At 47.8% G+C, this 22,025-nt stretch overlaps 3 protein-coding genes across 3 annotated transcripts; all 3 read left to right on the top strand.

Annotated features, from left to right (window-relative positions):
- Positions 1–109: 109 nt before the first annotated feature.
- C8Q69DRAFT_484686 (putative 3-beta hydroxysteroid dehydrogenase/isomerase) lies at positions 110–901 on the top strand (the record flags this gene model as incomplete). The annotated part of the gene is made up of 3 exons (XM_028631778.1): positions 110–178; positions 275–633; positions 763–901. The coding sequence occupies 3 exons, from the start codon at positions 110–112 to the stop codon at positions 899–901; spliced, it is 567 nt and encodes a 188-aa protein (XP_028489720.1).
- Positions 902–15,906: 15,005 nt separating this feature from the next.
- On the top strand, positions 15,907–16,566 carry C8Q69DRAFT_503574 (hypothetical protein; the record flags this gene model as incomplete). Its single annotated transcript, XM_028632501.1, has 1 exon — positions 15,907–16,566. One exon carries the CDS (start codon positions 15,907–15,909, stop codon positions 16,564–16,566), a length of 660 nt encoding a protein of 219 aa, XP_028489719.1.
- Positions 16,567–19,661: 3,095 nt separating this feature from the next.
- On the top strand, positions 19,662–22,019 carry C8Q69DRAFT_427114 (putative C2H2 finger domain protein; the record flags this gene model as incomplete). The annotated part of the gene is made up of 2 exons (XM_028628442.1): positions 19,662–20,153; positions 20,226–22,019. 2 exons carry the CDS (start codon positions 19,662–19,664, stop codon positions 21,618–21,620), a joined length of 1,887 nt encoding a protein of 628 aa, XP_028489718.1. The 3' UTR covers positions 21,621–22,019.
- Between the last annotated feature and the right edge of the window lie 6 nt (positions 22,020–22,025).

Raw genomic sequence — 22,025 nt, 5'->3', positions numbered from 1 at the left:
CTTTACTGAGAATCTTGAGATAATTTATATTTATACCACCTGGAGACACATTATTTCAAAATCTTCAAAAGCCAATTAATAGAATTCATTATTTAAGGAAAATCTCAAAATGCCATCAAGTCTAATTTTCATCACCGGGGCAATTGGCTTTATTGGCAGTGTGACTACTCGTGAGGCAGTCAAAGCAGGATATCGTCTTAGGATCAGCGGCCGAAGATAAAGTCAGATCGAAAAACTGAAGAAGTTCTTGCCCGAGTATGTCGACCAGCTATAGTTCGTTTTGATGTCTGACTTCACACACGAATCTTCTTTTTCTGGGAAGCTCAATGGAGTATATTATGTCCTCCATATGGCCTCCCCTATTGCAGCGCCAGGTCCGGATGCTACCAATAAGGAGACATACTTCAAACCCGCAGCTAATGGCACAATCGCTATATTGAAGGCAGCAGCAAAAATCCCCAGCATCAATAAAGTCATTGTCACATCATCGATTCTTGCTTTGGTTCCTATGTCCGGTGTACCGAATGGAGAAACCCTTCACGATTTCTCAACTGCAATGAACATGTATCATCCTTCCAAGATCGTTGCTAACAATGCTTCTTGGAAATTCAAGAAAACAGCCTCTTCAGCATTGTTCCTCGTCACTATACATCATTCTTTTGTTTATTGACATAATCCGCTACAAATTACCACCGAAGAAGTCGCGAATGGTGCAGATGGATTATTATTCGGTACGATCATGACCGGAAACCCTGTCGTGAGTCTACTCTCAGTCCACATCTTAGACGTGGCAGAGGCACACATCAGAACCCTCGATGACAAGGTAGCCAATGGCTCGAAATATATTCTCACAGCTGGGAAACACACATGGATTGATGTTGTAGCCCTCCTGAAGAAATGATATCCCACTGTCGGGTTCGGCCTAACTCGAGATACACCCGGACATGCTTGGGACGTTGATACGACCAAGGCAGAAAGAGAGCTCGGAACTAAGTGGAGGTCCTTTGAGAAGCAGGTAACTGAGGTCATGGATCAGCAGTTGTCGTTTAGAAAGGCTTCGCAAATGAGATCAGTACATATACAACTGTGGAGACGGATCTGTAAATCTGCACAGAGTGTTTCTATACATTTGACTACTTATCTTCAAAGGGACTCTAGAACTTTAGAATTTCTTTCATTGAAAACGTTCGTAGTTGTAGTAACGCACTTCTCTAAGGCGCTAATACTTCTATATAGACATGCTAGAAGTAAAACAAGTTAAAGTTCCATGTTAATCTATAGACGCGGCTCAAAACCGGAGTAGTTTTTAAACGTCAAGTCACATCGCCGGGCCTTAATCTGCAGCGGAACTATGGATTTCCAAGTATGAGCTGTGGGATTCTCCGCTGCTGTAATGAAGGGCATAGACATATCTCTCTATGATCAAATTATTCTCAATGTAACGAAGCTATATCCGCGGGGTAAGCTCAGCGGGATGAAATATATTGCTACTGCTATATTTGGCATCACATGTGCTATCTACGGAATCGAGGTTCCCGCATGAGTTTCTCTAGCTTGATTATTATAAATCTCCGTTCAGACAGAATTTACGCCTCATCAACGCGGAATTTTGAATCCTACTCCCCATTAGCGCAAGGTCTCTCGTATAAACAACATGCCAATGGGCTGCTATATCTGCGGTACGCCTCGTGACCTAGCTCCAGTATCCAGTGCTTTGAATAGTTACACAGTCTCGGATGTTTCTGCAACATTTGCCACGCGGAAAGGGGGCCATAACCATTCTAGAGGCGGTTATCCCGGTCCTAGAAGGATTTCGGATGGTGGGTCTCTAGGTTTCAACAGCCGATGTCTTTCAGAGTATCATCCCTGACTTGATCCGGCCATTGGTTAGGGTGTTTTGCTTCCTGCATACGCGAAATCTCCGAGTCAAAGACAAGTGGTAGGCATTGTTTTCACGAATGGCCGTGGCGTTCTGCCCGTCGATGGAAGTGGAAAGGTTGCTGATGACGGCCAGAGACCCTGGAAGGGGCTAAATATCCTCGGCGACGTTGAATATATCGAGTCCTTGTAAAATCACGATTGGATGTAGACTTAGAAACTGACAGGGACACCATGGCTTGAACGAAGTCCAATGATGGTGTCCATACAGTTATTCCTCTCGACGGTCCTGGCGGTGGTTTGAAGTAGACTAATGTCGGTTTCAGCTGCTATGCCCCTGCAGACATGAAAGAAAGTCGATAATATCATGTTGCTCCCCTATTCTGCTGATCCCAATATCTCTTGTGGTTTCTCTTGGGTCACTTCTCCATTGCTAATGCACGAGGGACATCTTTCCGCTGCCCACCATCCTTGCTCAGCCTTACGGAAGCCTTCCCGGTGATATTACTCTCTTGTAATCCAGTGAGAGCCGTGCACTGTACTGTGGAGTACCATTAGGCAGTCTTCTCCCGTTGTTCCTGTGGGAACCTTGAGAGCGGTATCGGTCAGCAAGCGGAGAATTTCCGCTGTATGTAAATGATTCCTTACTTGCAGGACCCATTCACTATCATATCCCGATAGTATCCCCTCCAGATCCGGGCTCAGATGGATTCTGTAGCGCTTGTGGGAACGGTGAGCCAGCACTGCCTCAGGCTACATGGTTCCGACTCTCAGCTCGCCACAATTCTCAGGCAATCAACAGTGACACGGATAGACAGGCTGCACAGCCGTTTGATAATGGTCACTCCGAAAGTATATGATGAAGTTAGCTTCTATCTGCATATATAACGTTCGCCGCCTTTTGGCCAATGGGTGTCTCGTGTTCAGGGCGATTGGCGGTCACGACGTTCGTGCTCATCCAGGCCGCATCTTAGTGCCATAGGGCTGAGGATCTCCACTGAACTGTTCTCCTCGTATCAGCAATCAGCATGTCTGAGCTTGAGTCATAAATAAGGTCAATCGACAAAAGAGCGGAAACTGGGTGAAATTAGTCTAGAGGCTCAAACGTATGTACAGTACAACAACTATCTGCTCCAGTTTTCACCTCGAAGTATGGGAAAGCCAGCATGATGGGAACGAGGGAGCGGTGACAGAATTCGACGCGGATATCTCGCTAATCATGCAAAATACACACTATAACAATATTGCCAGCATTTAGCTCGTCGCTCTTGATTCTCTTTTTAATTGCTTTCGATGTTTAAATGTAGGAAATAGCTGCCTACTTCTGCGTTGGTCCGGTTTGGGTTAGCAGCACCAGAGACGAAAGCAAATACCTAAGTTGTCCAACCATCTTCCATCATTTCCTTCTTTCCACGAATTTGTAGTATCCGTTTTTTCAATTTTTCTTCGGCTATGATAACTTCCCCCTCTCTCAACTAAGTATACGCAGCTGCATCCGGTCGCTTCATTCTCGGGTAACACCTGGAAGTATACGTCGAGATTTTGAGATAGGTCCTCAGTCCAGACAATATCATGATGCAATGAGCTAGTGAACTTTGTATATGATATTTATTTATTGCGAAGTTAAAGAAAGCATGTTTGAGCCTACTTACATCCTTTTGCTTTCCCTCCCAGCTCTCATTCTCTCGCCGGCTATACGTTATATATTCTTGCAAGGAATCTCGTATCTCAATCCGTATGACCCCGACTACTATGTGCAAACATGCTATCATATCAGGAAACCATAATATAAGAGACAGAATGGAAACCTACTGTTCGTCTCGCATTACTTGTGCCATCCATATCCCTTCTTTTGGTCTTCTATCCCTCCGTATCACATTACCAGAGCAGGCCCTGATCTTATGGCCACCCCCATAGTCTAGCCGAAAGTTCCGTTTTGGACTATTGAATCGGGAATGGCCCCTCTAGAATCTTTCCTAATATATTAAACACTAGTTGGAAGTTATATCTAAACAAAAGCTTCCTAGCTCCCCTTGTCTTTCCAAGAATACTCTGTTTAAAGTGCCCTTATAGAAGAAGGTTCTTGGATTATTTAAGAAGCGATTTGAATCGGTAGGTTTTTCTACATATGGTTATTTAACCCCTATCTATCAGGAATATATCAAGTAATTTTGTAGCTGTCCTCTAGATAAATTGACAAAATACCCCTTACATCTAGGTCTACTTAGTCATCGAATATCTAATAGTTATATATTTGCTTGAAGGAGAAAGCTATTCTGAATCGAAATAATAAGAATAGAAGTGTTTCCTGTATCTATATCAACAATCTATCGACTGGAATCATTTATTTTTAACCTTATAGCCTTCCTTTTCAAGTGGAAAGATATGGGCTGCCTTCTAGATTATCTATTGATATAGATCGACACGGTAGTTAATAACCCAAAGATAACAGCCCGTATACTCTTTTCAAATTCTGTCTCGCGGTCCCTGATATATATAAAGGGATATAGCGTCTAAGCTAATATTGAGTTCGTTGGAAACAAACACCTATTCAGAATGGTCCCGCCCAGCTACTACTAGTAGAGAATTCTTTTACAGCATGATGTCGATACTTGCCCCTCCGTTCATTGTGACGGATATTAGTGATTTGGCTGGCTACAAGCTATAAACTGTCCTAAAAACTTATCATTTCCCTTTGGGACTTGATCATCGGAGAGCTCCATGGCGTCCTGCATTTCATTCCTTGAATTTTGTCGCTTTCGTCTCCATTATTGCTGCCTCCTCATCCTTAGATACATTTTCTGAAGAATCAGACATTGGCTCTTAGTCGTCGTCTTCTTGCCGACTGCAATATGTGTATCTAGCGTACGAATAAAAGGCAAGTATTGGCACACATCTACCTACAGGCAACAATCTCTACGCATTAGTAGGCGGGGATGCATCTACAGGCTAAATGGGCATAGAATCTCTCTCGTTTCTCTGACCGGTCCTTAACATGATGCCTATCCGACATGCACGGGGAAATAAACGGTGAGAATCGATCAGTTTAGACCGCTCGGGCAAGACCCATGTAAGCACCATGATGTAAAGCATGTCAGCATAGCAGCATGTAACTAGGGGCGCGTTCTGCGCATTCTAGCATGACAAAGTTGATTTAGGTTGGGTTTCGCTGCAGGACCCAAGCGTTTGGTTCTGAATATCCCTTCTACTGCTGACATGGTTACCGCTGTTAGTTATCCAAGTCATCTTTCGGGGATATGGCTTCTGACCCAACAACTTCAACAACCATGGGTATCCGACGATCTGGACCGACCCGCGTTATGCGCGGTGGCATCATCTTGTTAGGCGGAGTGTCGGCTGTCAATTTAAGAGTATAGAATCTGCTATCTCCTCGAATAATCAATGGGAGACGTATGTCCGGGGTATCCCGGGTGAGATTATAAGTATCCGGGTTTGTATGTGGCAGTCCTACCTTTTCCCTGGAACTCAAGAATGTAACCCTCGATGCAGGAGCTTTGAGGGAAGACATGGCATGGAATCAATTACCAAATTGTCGGTTAGTGCGTGACGAGAACTGGCGATGCTGCGTCGCATGAGACTATCTACACATAATCTCACCAGGACCATGGTATGGGGTATTGCATGCCTCTTGCTGTCCGGGGTCCCGGTGTCGAAGATGCAAGGTTATGTAAGAACCTACAGCAGTCCAACAGGCTAAGAGGTGTATTTGGAATAATGCATTATTTTGGAATTCCAACGCGGGGGTGGCATAAACTACGATCTCCCCGTGAGGGGTAAGAAAATAGTAGTCAGAATAAGGACGCTGGAGGTAGCTGCAGGCAGGACCGGTATTTTATTTCGTAATCACAGAATTTAGGACGCTTCCTTTGTCTCCTATACAAAATCATCGGGTGAGTTGCTGGTTGATAATTGACACTCATTCCCTGACGCATTTGGTTGGCCCTTCTAGATACTCTTCTTATCCATGGATGGCCATATACACGTCTAACTAACTAGTCTGATGCCGTTTGACGGCCGACTTGTATCGGTCAGGGATACCAGCCATTGAGATCCAGAGTCTCTTGCTAAGGTTTAATCTTTAAGCGGCAATATAGAATAGAGATTTGGTAGTTACGGTCCATTGCCTTCAAGGTTAGCTGTTGCGACGGGGAAATATCTATAACCGAAATACAAAAAAAAAAAAAAAAAAGCCAAAAGGCTACAATGAACAATATCCAACGACAGCTAGTCAAACACGCCGTCTTCAGAAAAGACGAAGTTTCCTCTAATCGGCCCTTTGTCAGGACCGCGCGCAGCGCGGTCCTGACAAAGGGCCGATTAGTGCCTCTCACATGGAAATCTAGCAGAACCGGATGAGATAGTTAGCGGCGCGCCTGGCGTCTCCAAACAAACCTTGACCCCGTCGGATCTCAAATCGCACTGCGACCAGACCGTCTAACCGAGTGTTTAAGAGCTTGTTGCCTGTCGATCTCTTATGCTTTACCCTGGGCAATATTGCTATGTTGTCTGCAGATGCCAGAACCCCCGCAGAATTCCTCGGGGTCGCCGACGCCGTGGCTGTGGTTCCCCAGCCGCATCTTCCGCCGTCTCGTCCCTAGCGTTTTGCATCGATGGACGAACCGTGTAGGATTTTGGTGGGAAATCTACAAGCCACAGACAAACAGACTAAGCTATTAGTCTATTAAAGTAGGGCACCCCGAAGCTTTGCACGGCTTCCCCGCCGTCTCATCCACTTTCATGGCAGTACGCACAGGCTTGAGGAATGTCTGTGTACGGTGGACGTCACTTTAAATGATCCGCTCGGCCGAATAATTACACTGAAGACAAACTTCTATGGAAGGGGGACATGGTAACTAATTGCCTGTGCAGCATGTAAGCTATCTAAGATAGGGGATGAATCTATTGCCCAATTCAACACTAACAGACGATTATGTCTGCATCACCCTGGTACCAGTGGTTTGCTGAGAAGAAGCAGTCCGCAAAGAACTGTCAATAATAACGTAAGTATCAATTGCAGACACAATATGGGTTCGTGGGTCACAATCCGAGTCCGGCGGCCGTCTAACCATCGCTTTTGTCCTTTTACGGGGCATACTGTAGTCTACATTTAATTGTTCCGTTGTTCGGGAAAGCACATTCCCAACAAGGCTACAAGCACGACCCAAAAGTGAGACCTGGGATCTCTCAATGAGATCCACAGGTAAACACTGCATCGACCACGTAGGGCTTAAGTAGGGGGAATCTCGGCGCCGGGCCGCTTGACCGAAAGATCGGCGTCTCTAGTGTCATTATTATTTTTCATTATCAGGAACTTCCACGTCCGTGCAAGAGCTTCGTGACCTTTAAGAGAAAACAAATCCGAACTTTTCACTCCTTTTCTCGACATGGAGCTTTGCAGAACGACCATCAACCGAGTGCTACAGCCGAGGTATCTTTCAAAGATACGCTAGTTGCGAAACTACTCCGTATCAAACTCCTTGAACTCTTCTTGGGTGGATTTTCCACTGGCTAACCCACGCAAAGAAGCAAGTGAAACGCACTTACTGTCTCTGTACTGCAGTCCGGACATTTCCGCGTTAAACGATCCGCCGTCCCGGAATTTTGGTCCTACTCCACAATGCATTAGCGGTCTGTTGCTGTCAGAAACTTGAAGAGCAGACGGATACATAGCAGAGTAAACAAAACAAAGGCTTTGTTCCGAGCCCCATTCTAGATGTGTTCTCTTACCCCTCTTCTGCCCCGGTGGGAGGGTCTACCGTTTCAGATCATATTCGCGTGGACATTTTGGCTTCGGGTTCGTGGCTTAGAACGGAGAACTTTCCACTCTTTTCCAATTAGTTAGTTAGATGGTTGGCCTTTTTTCTTCAGTGTACGGTGAACCGGAAGTGGCCCACAAAAGCATCAATGTGGAGCTTAGAAAATTCTCCGAGGGTTTTTCTCACGACCGTAACGCCATTGTTCCTTTTGAATAATGTGTCGTTGAGGTTAGTCTGAAAGGAATATGTAAAAGTCTGCACGGAGCTCTCGGATAGAGGCTGTACGGATTGCTAGTTGATACTGGCATCGGTTGTGGAAAATAAATGCAAGCAAACAGTGATCTTGGAAGGGAAACGTCAACAACCTAAAGGAAGTAGAACGAGAGGTCTTTATTACGCACCTCACAAGCTTGGGAAGAATAGATATGTATACAAATCGTCAAGTCCAGGCACCACTACAACCGTCGTCCACTCCAGCATCTTGAGATCGCTATGGAGTATATGCATATTTGCAGTCTCTTGGTTCTGCGGAGGTGCTCATTGACAAAGCATTTATAGCAAAGGTTACTATATTTGCTCATGGCGAGTTCTTTGTGTCCGTTTCTTGATATCTCACGGTATACACTAGTTCCCACAATATTTGACATTACCAGTGATCTATCATATCCCAATATATGAGATCAAAGCTTTTAATTTGCTATAAAACCGATTAGATCCTTAACCTCTAAAATCTGCGTATAATTATCAGATAAAGACAACCTCAGCGTCCCCTCCTCATCTAGATCTAAGTCGAAACTGAATTAACTAGCAGTTCGCTAGAGGGTTCACTAATATGACTGTTTCGTTAATAATTCGATGTATGCTATCTACCTCAAGCACATGGTTTGAGCCTCATATATATATGTATATATATATATACATATATATATATTTATTTATTTTATCCCCTCAAGGCCTCCAGAGACGGGTGAAAGACCGATACTCGAAACCGGGCGGATTCCACCACTTCTGCAGTCATCTGATCAAGGAAGGGGAACAGTAATACTCTAAAATAGCATCTATAAATCGCATCTAGCTCTACATACATTGATTCTTGCCACTGTGGAGATGATTATCTGGTGTAAAAGAAAGTGATTACGGAATACTCTAGTTTTGGGTGGTCAGACTGCTCCACGGTTCGAGCAACGCCTGGAGAAATAACCAATAACCTCCCATTCCCCCCGCAACAATCAGTGGCGAATCCGGCGATAGAACAAGAATAGAGACAACAATGCAGAACGTGAAACGAGCGCGCCCCCAAAACTAGCCCCTCTTAAAGAAGGCATCACCGTATTATTCGTCTCGCCAGGCGTTACAGTATGGTTCAATAATAATACTGTAGTGTGTGTACAGCATAAAAACGTACCTAATAACTAATGGGGGCTTGTTATCTCCGGGGTTTGCCCCCGGGGAAGTCGGACTTAGAGAGCCTCCATGTGCAACGATCTGTTAGTTGTCATATAGATACTACGGAGTAGTTAGCCGGTTGACAACGTAGTCTCTTCATGATCCTTGCATCGCTTTGTAAGACAAGAAGTATAATAACTAGTTAACTAGTTAGTTAGTTAACTAATGAGCCCGATCAGTTGGTCGGCCGTAAAGAAGCCGAGAATATGCAGATTTGATCGTCGAACGGACGAAATCATCCTAGTCATTGCCGGGATAATTACACGAAAAGTCGGGGAGAAGATCTGGCGCTACAAAAGTACGGAGTACTCCGTAATTGCCGGCCAGAGCTACTCGATTAGTTGGCATGGATGTGTTGACGACAACGATCGGTGACCGGAAGAATATTACTGTACTAGACTAGCATGTATTGCAGAATATTGTACTCGCAGAGCACATGAAGAATCAACAGTTGGGGATTCCCGAGCTGGAGGTAAGCAGAATAGTAGTTAATAGTTAACCATGTTTTTCGATACTTGTCTCATTGATCGGATTCCATTTCAGTCCCGCCAGTCACATCTTACCGTCGTCTCACCATCTTTAGCCTGATTGATATCTTTGGGAGCCAAAAACATTTCAATTGAAATGCAATATTTTCTCTGTCGCGTTCTTCGCTTCCGCAGAAAAAGAAAGCAAGAGTTCGGATTCTCGGGTATCATATACGCAACCACTCACGATGCCGACGAACGTTTTCCGTCTGAGGTAAAGCGCCAGTCTGAGGTTCTGCGTGAGCATTTAGCTGGGGCTAGTTACTCCCTAGACTAGACTAGTTAGATAGATTCTTTTCTTTTTTGTCATTTCTTCTCGTTCGATGCCTGTGCTTCTGCCACTTTTCACTTACTTAACTAGCGCCGAGCAGGGCTGATCCTGTCGCTGATCTGCTGTGGCTTGGGCTCGAGAATCATGAAGCTAACACTGTACGGAGGTAAAGCTGTCTTCCTCTGTCTTGACGAGCAAACTTTCAACTAACGTGTGATTTGGACAATCTAGCAGCGGCATGGCAGCACCCGACGCGGCGCAGTGCTGACAGATAACACCGGCTGCAAGGCCGAAGGGGGAAGTGAATAATTCCAGACCTTCTTTTTGCTTTTGCTTTTTTTTCTTTATCCGCTCGACTCTCTCCTCTTGACCCCCTTTTCAAGGGTCCTTGCAGCCTTGGCTTCCGTTACCGATTACATGGCTCTGGAAGCGGGAATCATCCCTGTTCCTTGTCTGGTCTGGCCGAATGCCACGACGGATCGTCTCGCAAAGTAGTCCGGCCTGTGGCTTGACCCATCATCGCTGCGAGATGCCCCTGTCCATACCTTGTTCACGTGGACGGGGACAATTGCTCAGTCGATATCATGATCAACGCCTCGCGCTGGCTGGAGTAACCTTTATTGCCTTCCCTATCGCGGTGTCCTGAGCGTGATTGGTCGGGTCTACGCTAATAAGCGAGATGCATCGAGCAGCATTTGCAAAAGAGGGCAATCGGAGACCTTCGAGGTGGGAGTACAGTATGGAGAGGACAAGAACATCAAGAACAGCCTATCTAGGAATGTAGAGGATCTACGGGGGGGATGTCGTACATTTTACAAATGTGGCTTAGAAATTAAGTAGTCCTGAAGAACAGAAGAGAAGCCCTTTAGGGAAAACGCTATCCTTGTAGACGTGAAGAAATATATCGCAGCAAAAGTACGGAATGTCGGTAGTCCCTTCATGCTTGCATTCCCGATGTAGACGAGAAACAGGAGTAGTCTAAGTCAACAATATATGTACATACATACATACAGTACATAGAAGTGCATGTCAGAACTAGGTATTGGAACTAGGTATTACTGGGCTGAGTACCAAAACCGCGACCAAACATAACTTTTCCTCGAAAGTATCAGGTCAAGAAGTCTTCTATCTCTACTCAAGTCCGATTGTACAGCTCTTGTACGCTATATAGTAAATTACCCCCTTGGGTACGTTATAATCCGGTATCATCGCCCTACGCCCATTATTACTAGCGCCCGAGAAAGATATCCCCGGCCTTCTCGATGACATCCTCCAACCCCAGAGATGAGAATCCTGCAAGATAGTCATGAAGAGAAAAAAAAATTCCCCCCAACACGTGGCACCCGGGGGATTACTGCAGATCTCCGTCCTCCAGACTCAGGAATCAGGATATGGTTGGTCAATTGCCCTATGTCCCCCAACATGTGGATCTATATTTCACCCTGCATAAGGTGCAAGGTATAATAGCAATATGGGGGCCAATAGCGCAACATTGACTTCGTTTGCACCATTAGTCTTTCCATTGCCAAGATAACTAACTGGCCTTCTTCAAGCCTACTATTATGGAAGGTCCTTCCATCGTAGTCTTTTCTCATAGCCCTGTCGGACAGGTGCGGGTGAAACATGGGGCCGGTCTCTTTCTTTTTGATCCTTCGCGCTGGCCCCCACGTGGCGAGTCGTACTCTGTACCTATCTGGCACTAGAAGAAATCGAGAGGAGAATTTCCTTGGATGAGAAGGGAGAGGACGGTATATGATGTTGTCGAACGACTTGATTGGGTTGCATATTTATACATAGAGTATACTGAATATAGCCTGTGGGACCCTTTAACTCAAGTAACGTATGCACATATATCTGCATACAACATGATTCTAAAACAGAGACTTTCATTCCCACCATGCGTGAAGTCAAAGTTGGGGTCCGAAACGACAAATAATGTTGATGCACACACCTCGTGGCATCCACGTGGCGGAGATGCAGTAATGAATGGGGGTCGTTTCTCCAGACACGCGATTCGACCTTGCGATGAGACAGGCAGACCGGCAAGGGCTTATTTCTGCATTGCATGCAATCGTAGCCGAGATATGTACTATCCACAATGACGATTCTATTCTTAGATGCCAGTGAAGATGTTATCTATGCATGTCTTGAAGGATCTGGAACTTCACTCATCAGACAGTAGGTAGTTAACTAGGTAACTAACTTACACCCCGAGATTCTAGATTGGAATAATAATACAGAATGGCCTAGGCAGAAGCAAGGCGCAACCAGCCCCCAACTTCCTTCTGGCAGACCGTATTTACTCGTTCCACCCACTTCCCTACCTACACGAATCAAAAATCCCCGGGACGCCTGAACCCCTCATTCTAGAATCCTTCCATGCGGTCGCACCCCTACGCAAGTAAGCAACAGGTAAGAATCCACCTGCATACTATTCCATCCCATCCCATCCCGTACAACAGTAAACCAACTTCTCCTGAAAATTCCCAGAAGCAAAATGAATGCCCCAAGACACCAGTTTTGGCTGCGCTGTATCCCATCCAATCATACAGGGTAATAATAACCGCAAGCGCTCGGATACAGGGATCAGGAAATCTGCAGAAATGCTAGCCTTCTAGGGCTGTATTAGGGTACGGAAAGATGGGATAAAGGAGTGCGCGAGACTGGAAGAGGTTAATGCATGAAATTGATTACATGCATGCATGTATGTATGATGTCGAGAGAGGCATTTAGGGTCGGGTACGCACACGCGCTTGGAGCACAAAAGTACTACTAGATAGAGAAAACAGAAGTGAAACGAGTAAATGAGCAATACAATGCTCGAGTTGAGAAATTATGCTAGATGGATATCTAGTAGAAAAAATGAAAGTAAGAGACTGAGCATTGTGATTCGAACTGGAGATATAGACCTTCTTGTCAACACCTGTGATTAACCATCCTGAGGCTGAACAATTACACTACATACTACAAATAAAATGAGTATAATACTCTATTTAGGAAATCACGAGAAAGGGGATGATCTCAAGATCAGCGCAAGGATGAACAGACCCCCTTTTCACTTGTTGTAGTACTGTAGTCTGATGAAAGCGTGAACACTCTCATTTTGATGATCATCTTCAAGGTCTAATCTCGGACATGCTCGGAATAATGCGATTTAGTTATCTGGGGCCCAGTAGTTAAACTAACTAAAAGCACAAGTGACAAGACCGTCATGTCTCATTATTGTGAAGCCGCTGGGTGGTCCCGACGGAGGATGAATAAAGTATTACTCATAACAAGTTGACTATTAACCGTAATTAGTTAGTACTTACAAGCTGGGCTGTTCCCGAAGCTGCGAAATCTGGTTGTTCCGTCCCCGCTTATGGTTAATCGGTAGGGCTGCGCTCTGGTTTATGCCGAGACACGGTAGTACGGTAGTGATATAGAGTTACGTAGTTCTTTGCTGGAACCACGCGAAAGCGAGAGAGATGGTTTGCTATCTACCATGGTTCAGAAACGGATGAGTAACATCCCGCAAATCAGTAACTAGTGAACTAAACTAGTTTACCTAGATTGATTGTCGTGTCGTGTCTGCTACCATGGTAGAGGTGAGAGGGCCGGCTTGAGATGAACCCGTGGGTTTTTCTTATCCCCGCGAAAATGGCTCGGGAAGATCGGAGGACTTCCGTCTACGGTATAAACGGCCGGACTGAAGAGTCAGAAACCACAACGGTTTCCGACATAGAAAATCCGGATACCAGAAACTAAGACGCGGACGCTCCGCAGGATGGCGTGGCCTTGAGTGAATTTCAACAAAATGATCGACAAACAGGGTAAATTCGAGCTGTCCGTTTTCTTGTTTTCGCTTGTTGCAAGTATTGGCTTCTTTTACGCTATCCGCACTCGCGCGGAGACTTTTCCGTGGGTCTACAAAGTTTCATAATGCTGATTGATAACGACGAGTCTAGATCGAGCGCTGGCGGGAAATGAAATCTGATAGTTATAAGTGCCCCTTCTCATAGCCAGTCCACGGGCACGTGTACGCATCAATAACAATTGCAGCCGACGTGAGAACGGTGGTGACTGAAACTATACGAATCAGCCCGCATAGAAGTATACGTATCGTAATTTTATGAGACATGGCCTGGCGATAAAATAAGGTCTGACTATAGAGATGAAACCTCCGGGGTAATGACAATGGGGTCTCTCAGATTTCGCAGGGAAAAGCAACGATCTAGGATGAGCGAGAAACCTTCCCACGCTAGTAGTAGCGAGTCTGCCATAGGAGCCAAAAATAGGGAGCGAGAAGAGAGCATCCCTGCTAGCGCTAGCACAATGGAAGACGGGGAGAATGCCAGATTGGCAGGAATCCCAGGATCAACAGGCTCTGCGCCAAGAGCGGCAGTGGTACGAATAAACGAGGTCATTATTACTTGCGTGAAGTGCAATCATGCGTCTTCGAGCCCGATTTCTCGTGGAAGATGCAGGAGAAAAAGGCAGCCTAAGCTGTTTCAGTAGTCGTGTAGCGCTCATGGTTGGTAAAAATAGCGTCTGCATCATGAGATCGCCGATCTTCTTCCGGGGTAAGTTAGGCTTGCGAGTTGGGGGAGCTTAGGTAACCTTGAACACATGAGCGATATGCTCAACCACCACACCCAATCACATCGCACACAGGCTCCTGTTGTGCACCATCCAGTATCGTCCTGTTTCATCTTCTGCCAAAGCGCCAGGTTTGGAAAGCTATGAGGCCAAGTAAAGGCATCCCTGAAATTATCAGACCATTGGCGAACTAACCTTGGCTTTGGACAGCGTAGGTCTCAGTTACTCTAGTACTAGAGTCTAGAGGACAGACAGTCTTGGAGAATATGACACGAGCTAGCATTACCCGTCTTTCTCGGTTCCTGGACATCAGAGCCCCGTGCGTAGGCGTAAGCACGTTGCTGTCCCGGCGAAGGGACTATCCACGTGGAATTAGCCATGGGAATGGTCAAGATGTGGACTTAACTATGGGTTCATCCTGTCCAGGTCCGTTACAATACGGGCTCCGCTCCGTCGGAGCGCACCAACCAACGACTGGCTTTGTAGCCGTACCTTCAGACCTTCATTTCCAGTCCGTGGTATCCAGTGTACGAGAAGCCGTGAGACTGCGTGATCTGCATAATACTCCGTAAGTCGAGTGCGAGACGATGTTCTTCCCAGGAGCCATTTCTCCAGCATACACCGCAGGAAAAGCTGTGGCGAGACGTCTGATTCCCGGACTTATAATGATCCTATTCGAGAAAAAAACACATGCATTAGCATCTTTATGAAGAAATGAGGAGTTTACTCCATTGAATAGAAACCGGCAATGAGGGATCCATATTTACTTCGCTTAATCCGACCGACCTTTTTGACATTTGACATCCGAAGAAAAGAAGCACCAGATCGTCTGTGGCCGTGCGCGGGCTCTTGACCACCTAGCTGTCAACCGCAAGCTATATCTCTAGTGCTCTCAAGTTGAAACTGGCGGCAAACAGTGCGGATGATCCTAGCTTATGTTGGTAGCAACACGCGAGAAAAGCACATCACTATATACCAAACCACGATATGGAGCTGGAAGTCTTGGAAAAGATAAGCCTCGTTGTCATAGTATAGCACAATATCAGCGGGAAAAGGAAATCAACTATCAAAGATTCATCTTTTCATTATTGTTGCTGCCATTTGTTGCGGCCCCTGAGAAAGGTAAAGTGTAAACAATCCCGACAAACGCACAAGCGTCCGTCTTGCCGGCTCTGGGGCTCGCGCTAGCACCGATCAGGGCCATCGGGGACAAGTCTTACCCGCTTCTGGCTGAGGGGCCCACTCCATGGTCTGCTAACTGTACGAGTACGGAAAAGTCCGTAATATTGATTGATTTAATTTGATACCGAGGACAGCCATGAGAGAGTAGTCGGTCCATCACGAGTTCATGATTCTTGCTGGAAATGAAGGGTGATTTCCATCGTGACTTAAGAGTTACAAATTCCAAAATGAGCCTCAAGACTACCCCATGAAGATCCAGATCTTCTGGTCCCGTCACCCTTCCACGATCGCGGTAGGCTATTGGCATTGGGTACGATACACGCTCGTCATTGCCTTCCTAATCAGGGGGCGCATGCATTCCGTGGTCCAGACTCGGACGATCCGTGACGGACTCCACCGCCTGGGCGATAGGGCTGCGGTGCAGGGAAGGTCTTCCACCGCAAGAACTGAAGCCCGTACGTCAGTAGAGCCCGCTGGTGATGGGCATACAGGGCAAAAGGCATCGGTCAAGAAGTGCCATACGTTCTGCATCGTGGATGCGTCATGCCTACTGTGCCTACACTGTATGACTCGATCGAGCAGACGTCGGACGGGTGCCGCCGTTTGCTGTCTGCAGTGGAGCGCACTTTATGACTTTGACAGCATGGAGGGGAGACAGGCGTTGCGGTCCGCCATCCGTTGTCGACTCTTGACGTCCGACATTGAGGAGAAGGGAGAGCGGTGTAAAAATAACCGCTGCGCCTCGTTCGCGTCATTTGGCGGTGCCGGCCACAGTCTGAGCGCCAATGGAAGGGCAGCAGGGCGGACCACAACGCATGCTATTGGTCAACGGATGTGGCTCAGTCATGTGGGCCAAGAAAAGTGTGGCGCTAAGGCTTGTCGGAGACCGACTGCTCACCGACCTTGAGGGAGGAAAACTGTCGCGCTGCTTGCCATGTGCAGTAGAGTACAACTAACGAACTATTACATGACGGCTCCAGTCACGATCATCGACTTTGGCCGGCGTGTCCGTCAAGCATGTAGATACTAACTACTATCGTGGAGCCGCCGGTCCATTGCATCGACATCACCGCTTTGCACCAGTGTCGCGGTCGAGTCATCTGCGAGGTCGCAGCCTTGCGTGAACCTGTTCGCCAGGCGGGTGTCCGGTACGGTCATGTACCCGTCCCGATCGGAGTCCTCTGCCATTGCGATGGGATAACTAATAATGTACACTCCATCGCATTCACTGCTTGCTTACAACGCTGTCCCACAGGTTCCCCCTCCTTTTTCCTGGAGAAGCGTCGCAACTGGAGATTTTCACGTCCACGTCGACCGTGGTACCGCACGCGCAACTTGTTGACGGCCATCTGAGGCTCTCGATTGGGGAGAAGGCATCGAACATCCCTTCCGGACTCATTTTACCCAGCACGGAGTCTCCGCCAGTTATGCGACGAACCCGGTCAACTGCGCTTTGCCCCAAAGCTGCTAGTGCGCTATAGTTCTCTCCAGCCAGAGATCATCGCCCCAAGCCACGGGTAAACCCAGGTGGGGTTCCTGGGGCCAAGCAATCAGCGCGCCGGCGGGAGGCTCCTGTTCGCCCGTGCAACCACTGATCTCTCCCACAAATCTTGACCCAAATCGACGGGACGCTTCGGGCGCTTTCTCACCATCAACCCTGGTCGCCCATAACCGTGTATTTGATTTTCCAATCCGGATCTGCATTTGTCTATTTGAGAACCATCCCTGGCGGTCGCTGGGCTTATTGTTAGACTACTAGCTAAGGCCATCGTGTTGGCCTTTTTGTTTTTTTTTCTCTCTCTTTCTAAACTCACTTTATTATCGGAGTATTTAAATTGTAGGGACTGGTTTAGGATTATACCAAAACTCCCCGTCGAGGGCTATGTATGTATTATTACATACTCTATGCAATGCATGAATTATCTTCCTTGAAGGAGGGGGTAAAGTCTGGTGTGGGACTATCTGCAGTCTCCGTTCTCTTTTGGCGCCATCAATTCTTTTCTAGAACCATGAAAGACCATTATTATTATTATTATTGCAGGAGGTCTCTACTTAGTTAACTATCTAGCAGCCAGCTTACATCATAATCTTGTTTCTCCTTGTCTGTTGCTGGCAGTAGTGGATCATGTTGACAGGAGGACACGGACTGACCGACGCCCGACGGGCGGATATGCAAAAGTGCAGTTCCGGGAGGAGGAGCGACAATCAGTATGGCAGAGTAAGGCGACGGATGGGCCATTACGATCCTCTGCTATCCGACGCGATCGATCCCTCGGAGATCTCTGGCATTCCTTGGCCGCCCGGACAGAGACGATGATTGCCTGGAGCGGCAAGTGCTGGCCATGGCATTCTTCCACTTCACACAATCTCTTCTTCTTCTTCTTCTTCTTCATCATCTTCTTTTGCTGGGAACCATGTCCTGTCCTGGTCTGGCCTGTCCTGTCGTGTCCTGTCGTGTCCTGTCCTGTTCTGTCATGGGACGGTAACAATACCCATAACCATACGGCATACCATACGGCGGTGGTACGGCACGATGCAGGAACGCTCGGCGCCGCCCTCGTAGGGCCGAACGGACGGAGATACAACAGAAATTAGAATGGACGGAGGTGGGGGGGAGATGTTTGGGCCGACGGGGGAAGGCAGGAGCCGGGTAGAGTTGTACGATACGGGGCTAGCCTGTTTTGGGGCGGCGGCAGTGCCGGTGGGTGTCGAGTCGTGCTGCGGGATGGGCAAGCTAGCATGGGTGTTTTCCCCCAGCGCCGTCGCAGCGGTCTGCGGGCCCAGCAATCCCAGCGTCGCGCCCCGAGATCACCCACGGGCAGCGCAGGGCCACCGCCAGAAAAGTGCAAGCCCTCCCGGGAACCCTGCCACAGTCCACCGTCTGCCCCCCCAGTCTGCCCACCACCGACCAGGTCTCTGTCTCCACCCCCTGTTCTCTCTCCACCGTCCAACTAGGCCAGCACGCTAATGCTGCGCTGCGCAGTTGCTCTGCTCCAGTGGTTTGGATGCCTAGGACGGGCTTGTTCCTCGTAGGGCCAGCAATCACAAAACATTTATCTATGCTTTTCGCCCCCCGTCCATCTCCTTACATTGTCTCCGCTGTCTGGCCTGTCATCTTTTTTTGGTTCTATATCAACTCGCTCGAGGCCTCGTTCCTCTTGTGACACCGGCGGGTCAAGCTGTCATTCTGGTATCCGCACAATATCTCCGTATAACCGCATTGTTTTTTTGACCTCTCCACCTATCTTCCAAAAAAAAAAATAATAAAGTGTCCACTGCGGTGGCCCCAGTCGACTATATCGAGAAAGAAAGAAAAAAAAGAAAAGAAGAGAAGAGAAGAAGAAAAAAAAAAGCTTCACATACAAAACACCAACATCCTTCCTTCCTTCTACCCCATTCTCAGAGCCATTGATGTCTGTTGATTGTTACAATTATCAAACATCCCTTCCGCCATTGGAACCGTCATCGATCACTACCAAACATCTCCGATCTATCTCCCCTGGTTCACCACCGAAGCACCACACTTGGTTCTGATCTTCCCATAAGCCCTCGGGGTCCATAGGCATAGCAGTGAGTTTCTATTTTACTCTTTGGAAGAAATACATATTCCTACAGCACATACTCCGCCAGCGCCTCTACTGCTAGCACTGCATCATTAAAACTTGTATCACAAGTTCGGATACTATATCTGCTAGGAGCTGGAGGATGGAGGGGAGGGGTTGGGGGGAAAGAGAAAGAAAACGAAAAAGCAAAAGAAAAGAACCATGACCTTCCTGACATACACACAAAGCCGCAGAAATATGTTGCGCACACTTGATACATTCCTTCTCAGATAGCTGACTATTATTGTGCGCTGCAGATTAGTTCCCGCACATTGCTGCCGTCCACGAACACGAACACCTGCCACCACGGACCGCCCCGAACATCACAGAGGGCATGCAAAGTCAGAGAAACGAGTCTGACTTCATCCTTTTCCCTCCCCGCTCTTCCTATTCTTCAGAAATGCTCGCTTTCGAATCATCCCGAAATCAGCAGTCTTCGTACCATCCCCAACTCTCAATGGATCCTACCATGACGGATCCTTTTGGGATCGGGATGGACGAGTACTCGCAGTACGCTCACAACCAGAGCCTTGCGAGGCCAGCCCACTCCTACATGGACTCCTCAGCCCTGTATGTCGATTCGACGCCATACACCCAACAACAGATGACTTTTCCGCCTGTTCCCTCTACTCCTCCATCGATGACCACTTCCCAATCGTCAGAACAGCCGATGCCAGGTCTCTCCGGCCCGTCAATTGCCAGTGCATCGTCATCCGCCATTGGATCTCCGTATTCGGCAGCTACCCATGGCCTGCAAGACCAGTGGATCGACACCCAGCATGGTCTTGGTCTGCCTACTGCAGTACTTCCCGATTTGTTGTCTCTAGACTACACAGGCAGTATTGTCGATGCCGACAGGCTATTTCACCAGGACAAATTCCCCAGCGCCTCCGTGGACCCGTCATTGATTCAGCCTCCTCAGCAATCCTTCTACCCTCCTAGCAATCTATCATACCCCGAAGAGACATCATACTCCCTGGCTCCTCAGGGATTCTTTGCTTCCTCTCCGATTGGCTCACCTCTACCCCAGGCACACCATGTGCAACAACAACAACAACGTCAGTCACAGGTGACTAGTTCGCCTTTCATGCCACAACATGGCTTCCAGCAAAGCTCGGGATCGGCCCACGAACGCCGGTTATCAGTATCTTCCAGCAATTCCCGACCGTCGCAGCAGAGCCCTGTCGCCAGTACCGCTGAGACGGATGAGGAGGGTCGGGAGAAAGGCCGCTGCCCTCACCCGGACTGCGGTCGGGTTTTCAGGGACCTCAAGGCGCACATGCTCACCCACCAGTCAGAGCGACCGGAAAAATGCCCGATTGTTACCTGCGAGTACCACATCAAAGGCTTCGCTCGCAAGTACGACAAGAACAGGCATACCTTGACCCACTACAAAGGTACAATGGTCTGTGGCTTCTGCCCTGGATCAGGCTCCGCAGCCGAAAAGAGTTTCAACCGAGCAGATGTCTTCAAGCGACATTTGACATCGGTTCACGGTGTTGAGCAGACTCCTCCCAACTGTCGAAAACGTACCCCTGCTGCCTCTAAGAAGGTCTCTGGTTACTGTGACGATGCCACAGGCAAGTGCTCTACTTGCTCAGCGACTTTCAGCAACGCGCAGGACTTCTACGAGCATCTCGACGAGTGTGTATTGCGAGTTGTGCAGCAGGAGGAGCCCAGCGAAGCCATCAACCAGCAGAGACTGGCAGAAGTAGCCGCTGATGAAGATGTGAAGAAGACCATGGAGAAGCACATGCTGCTTGACACGGCCGGTACCGTGCAGCAGTCTGACGTCGATAATGATGACGATGATGAGGATGATTTTAATGACACCTACAATTCGCATGGCCGATCAGGGAAGGGCTCCCTTAAATCGACCAAGGCTGGTGCCGGCACCCACACTCGCCCTATTCGGGGCAACAGCGCCATCACGAAGCAGTCTCAGAATGCTGCTAGTAAGCTGCGCCCTTCCGCATCAAAGAAGCGGAATAACCGTCGCAACTACCCATCATCATGGGGCTGCCCGAGCAGCGACATGAAGACTAAGAAACGTGTTCTCTGTGTCTTCGACGGCCAGAACCGCCTCTGGAAGGATGAGATGATGCTGGACAACGAATTCGAGGTCCGCCTTCGTCTTCCTGGCGGTGCTGGTGACGGTACCAACCGTGATGCCTATGTGACAGACCTCGACGTCGAGACCCTCAAGCGGGCTGAGGGGGTCTTGAATGCCACCGAGGAAGAAAGGGGCCCTTTGCTGGGACCTCCTTCCACATGCCTGATGGGACAGCCAGCCATGCTGTTGCCTGAGCTGTCCCATGGGCAGGTGGAAGAGGTGGACATTGATGACCTGATTTATTAGAAAGCTTTTCTTCTTTTCGGTTTTGACTTGATATATCTTTATATCCCTGACTTGCGGTGGGTGCTATTTGACACCACCCTGTTGTTTCAGGCGGTTTGGAATTTCTTTGATGTGCCTGTGCAGCGTTCTAGCGTGGACTCTTCTGAATTTCTCTGTTGTCTTCTCTTCTGTGACTATATACACCATACCGTCTTTTAGTCTGGACACTGTGATATCTACGGTTCTTTTGGGCATGGGAAAAGGACTGGATCAGGATACCATTGAAGCGTTGTGGATTCAATACAAGCACTCAACTTTTTTTCACATTCATCATTTTATAACAGACCTTGCTTCAAACGTAGAAGAGCGTAGTTCATCTGGTGAACGGACGAGTACTGTATTGCATGATTTGCCTTTGGGAATTGT

Source organism: Paecilomyces variotii (genome assembly GCF_004022145.1).
Source record: "Paecilomyces variotii strain CBS 101075 chromosome Unknown C8Q69scaffold_1, whole genome shotgun sequence".
NCBI classification, from domain to species: Eukaryota; Fungi; Ascomycota; class Eurotiomycetes; order Eurotiales; family Thermoascaceae; genus Paecilomyces; species Paecilomyces variotii.
The sequence above is the reverse complement of the archived record's forward strand: the minus strand, read 5'-3'. Positions and strand labels throughout refer to the sequence as shown.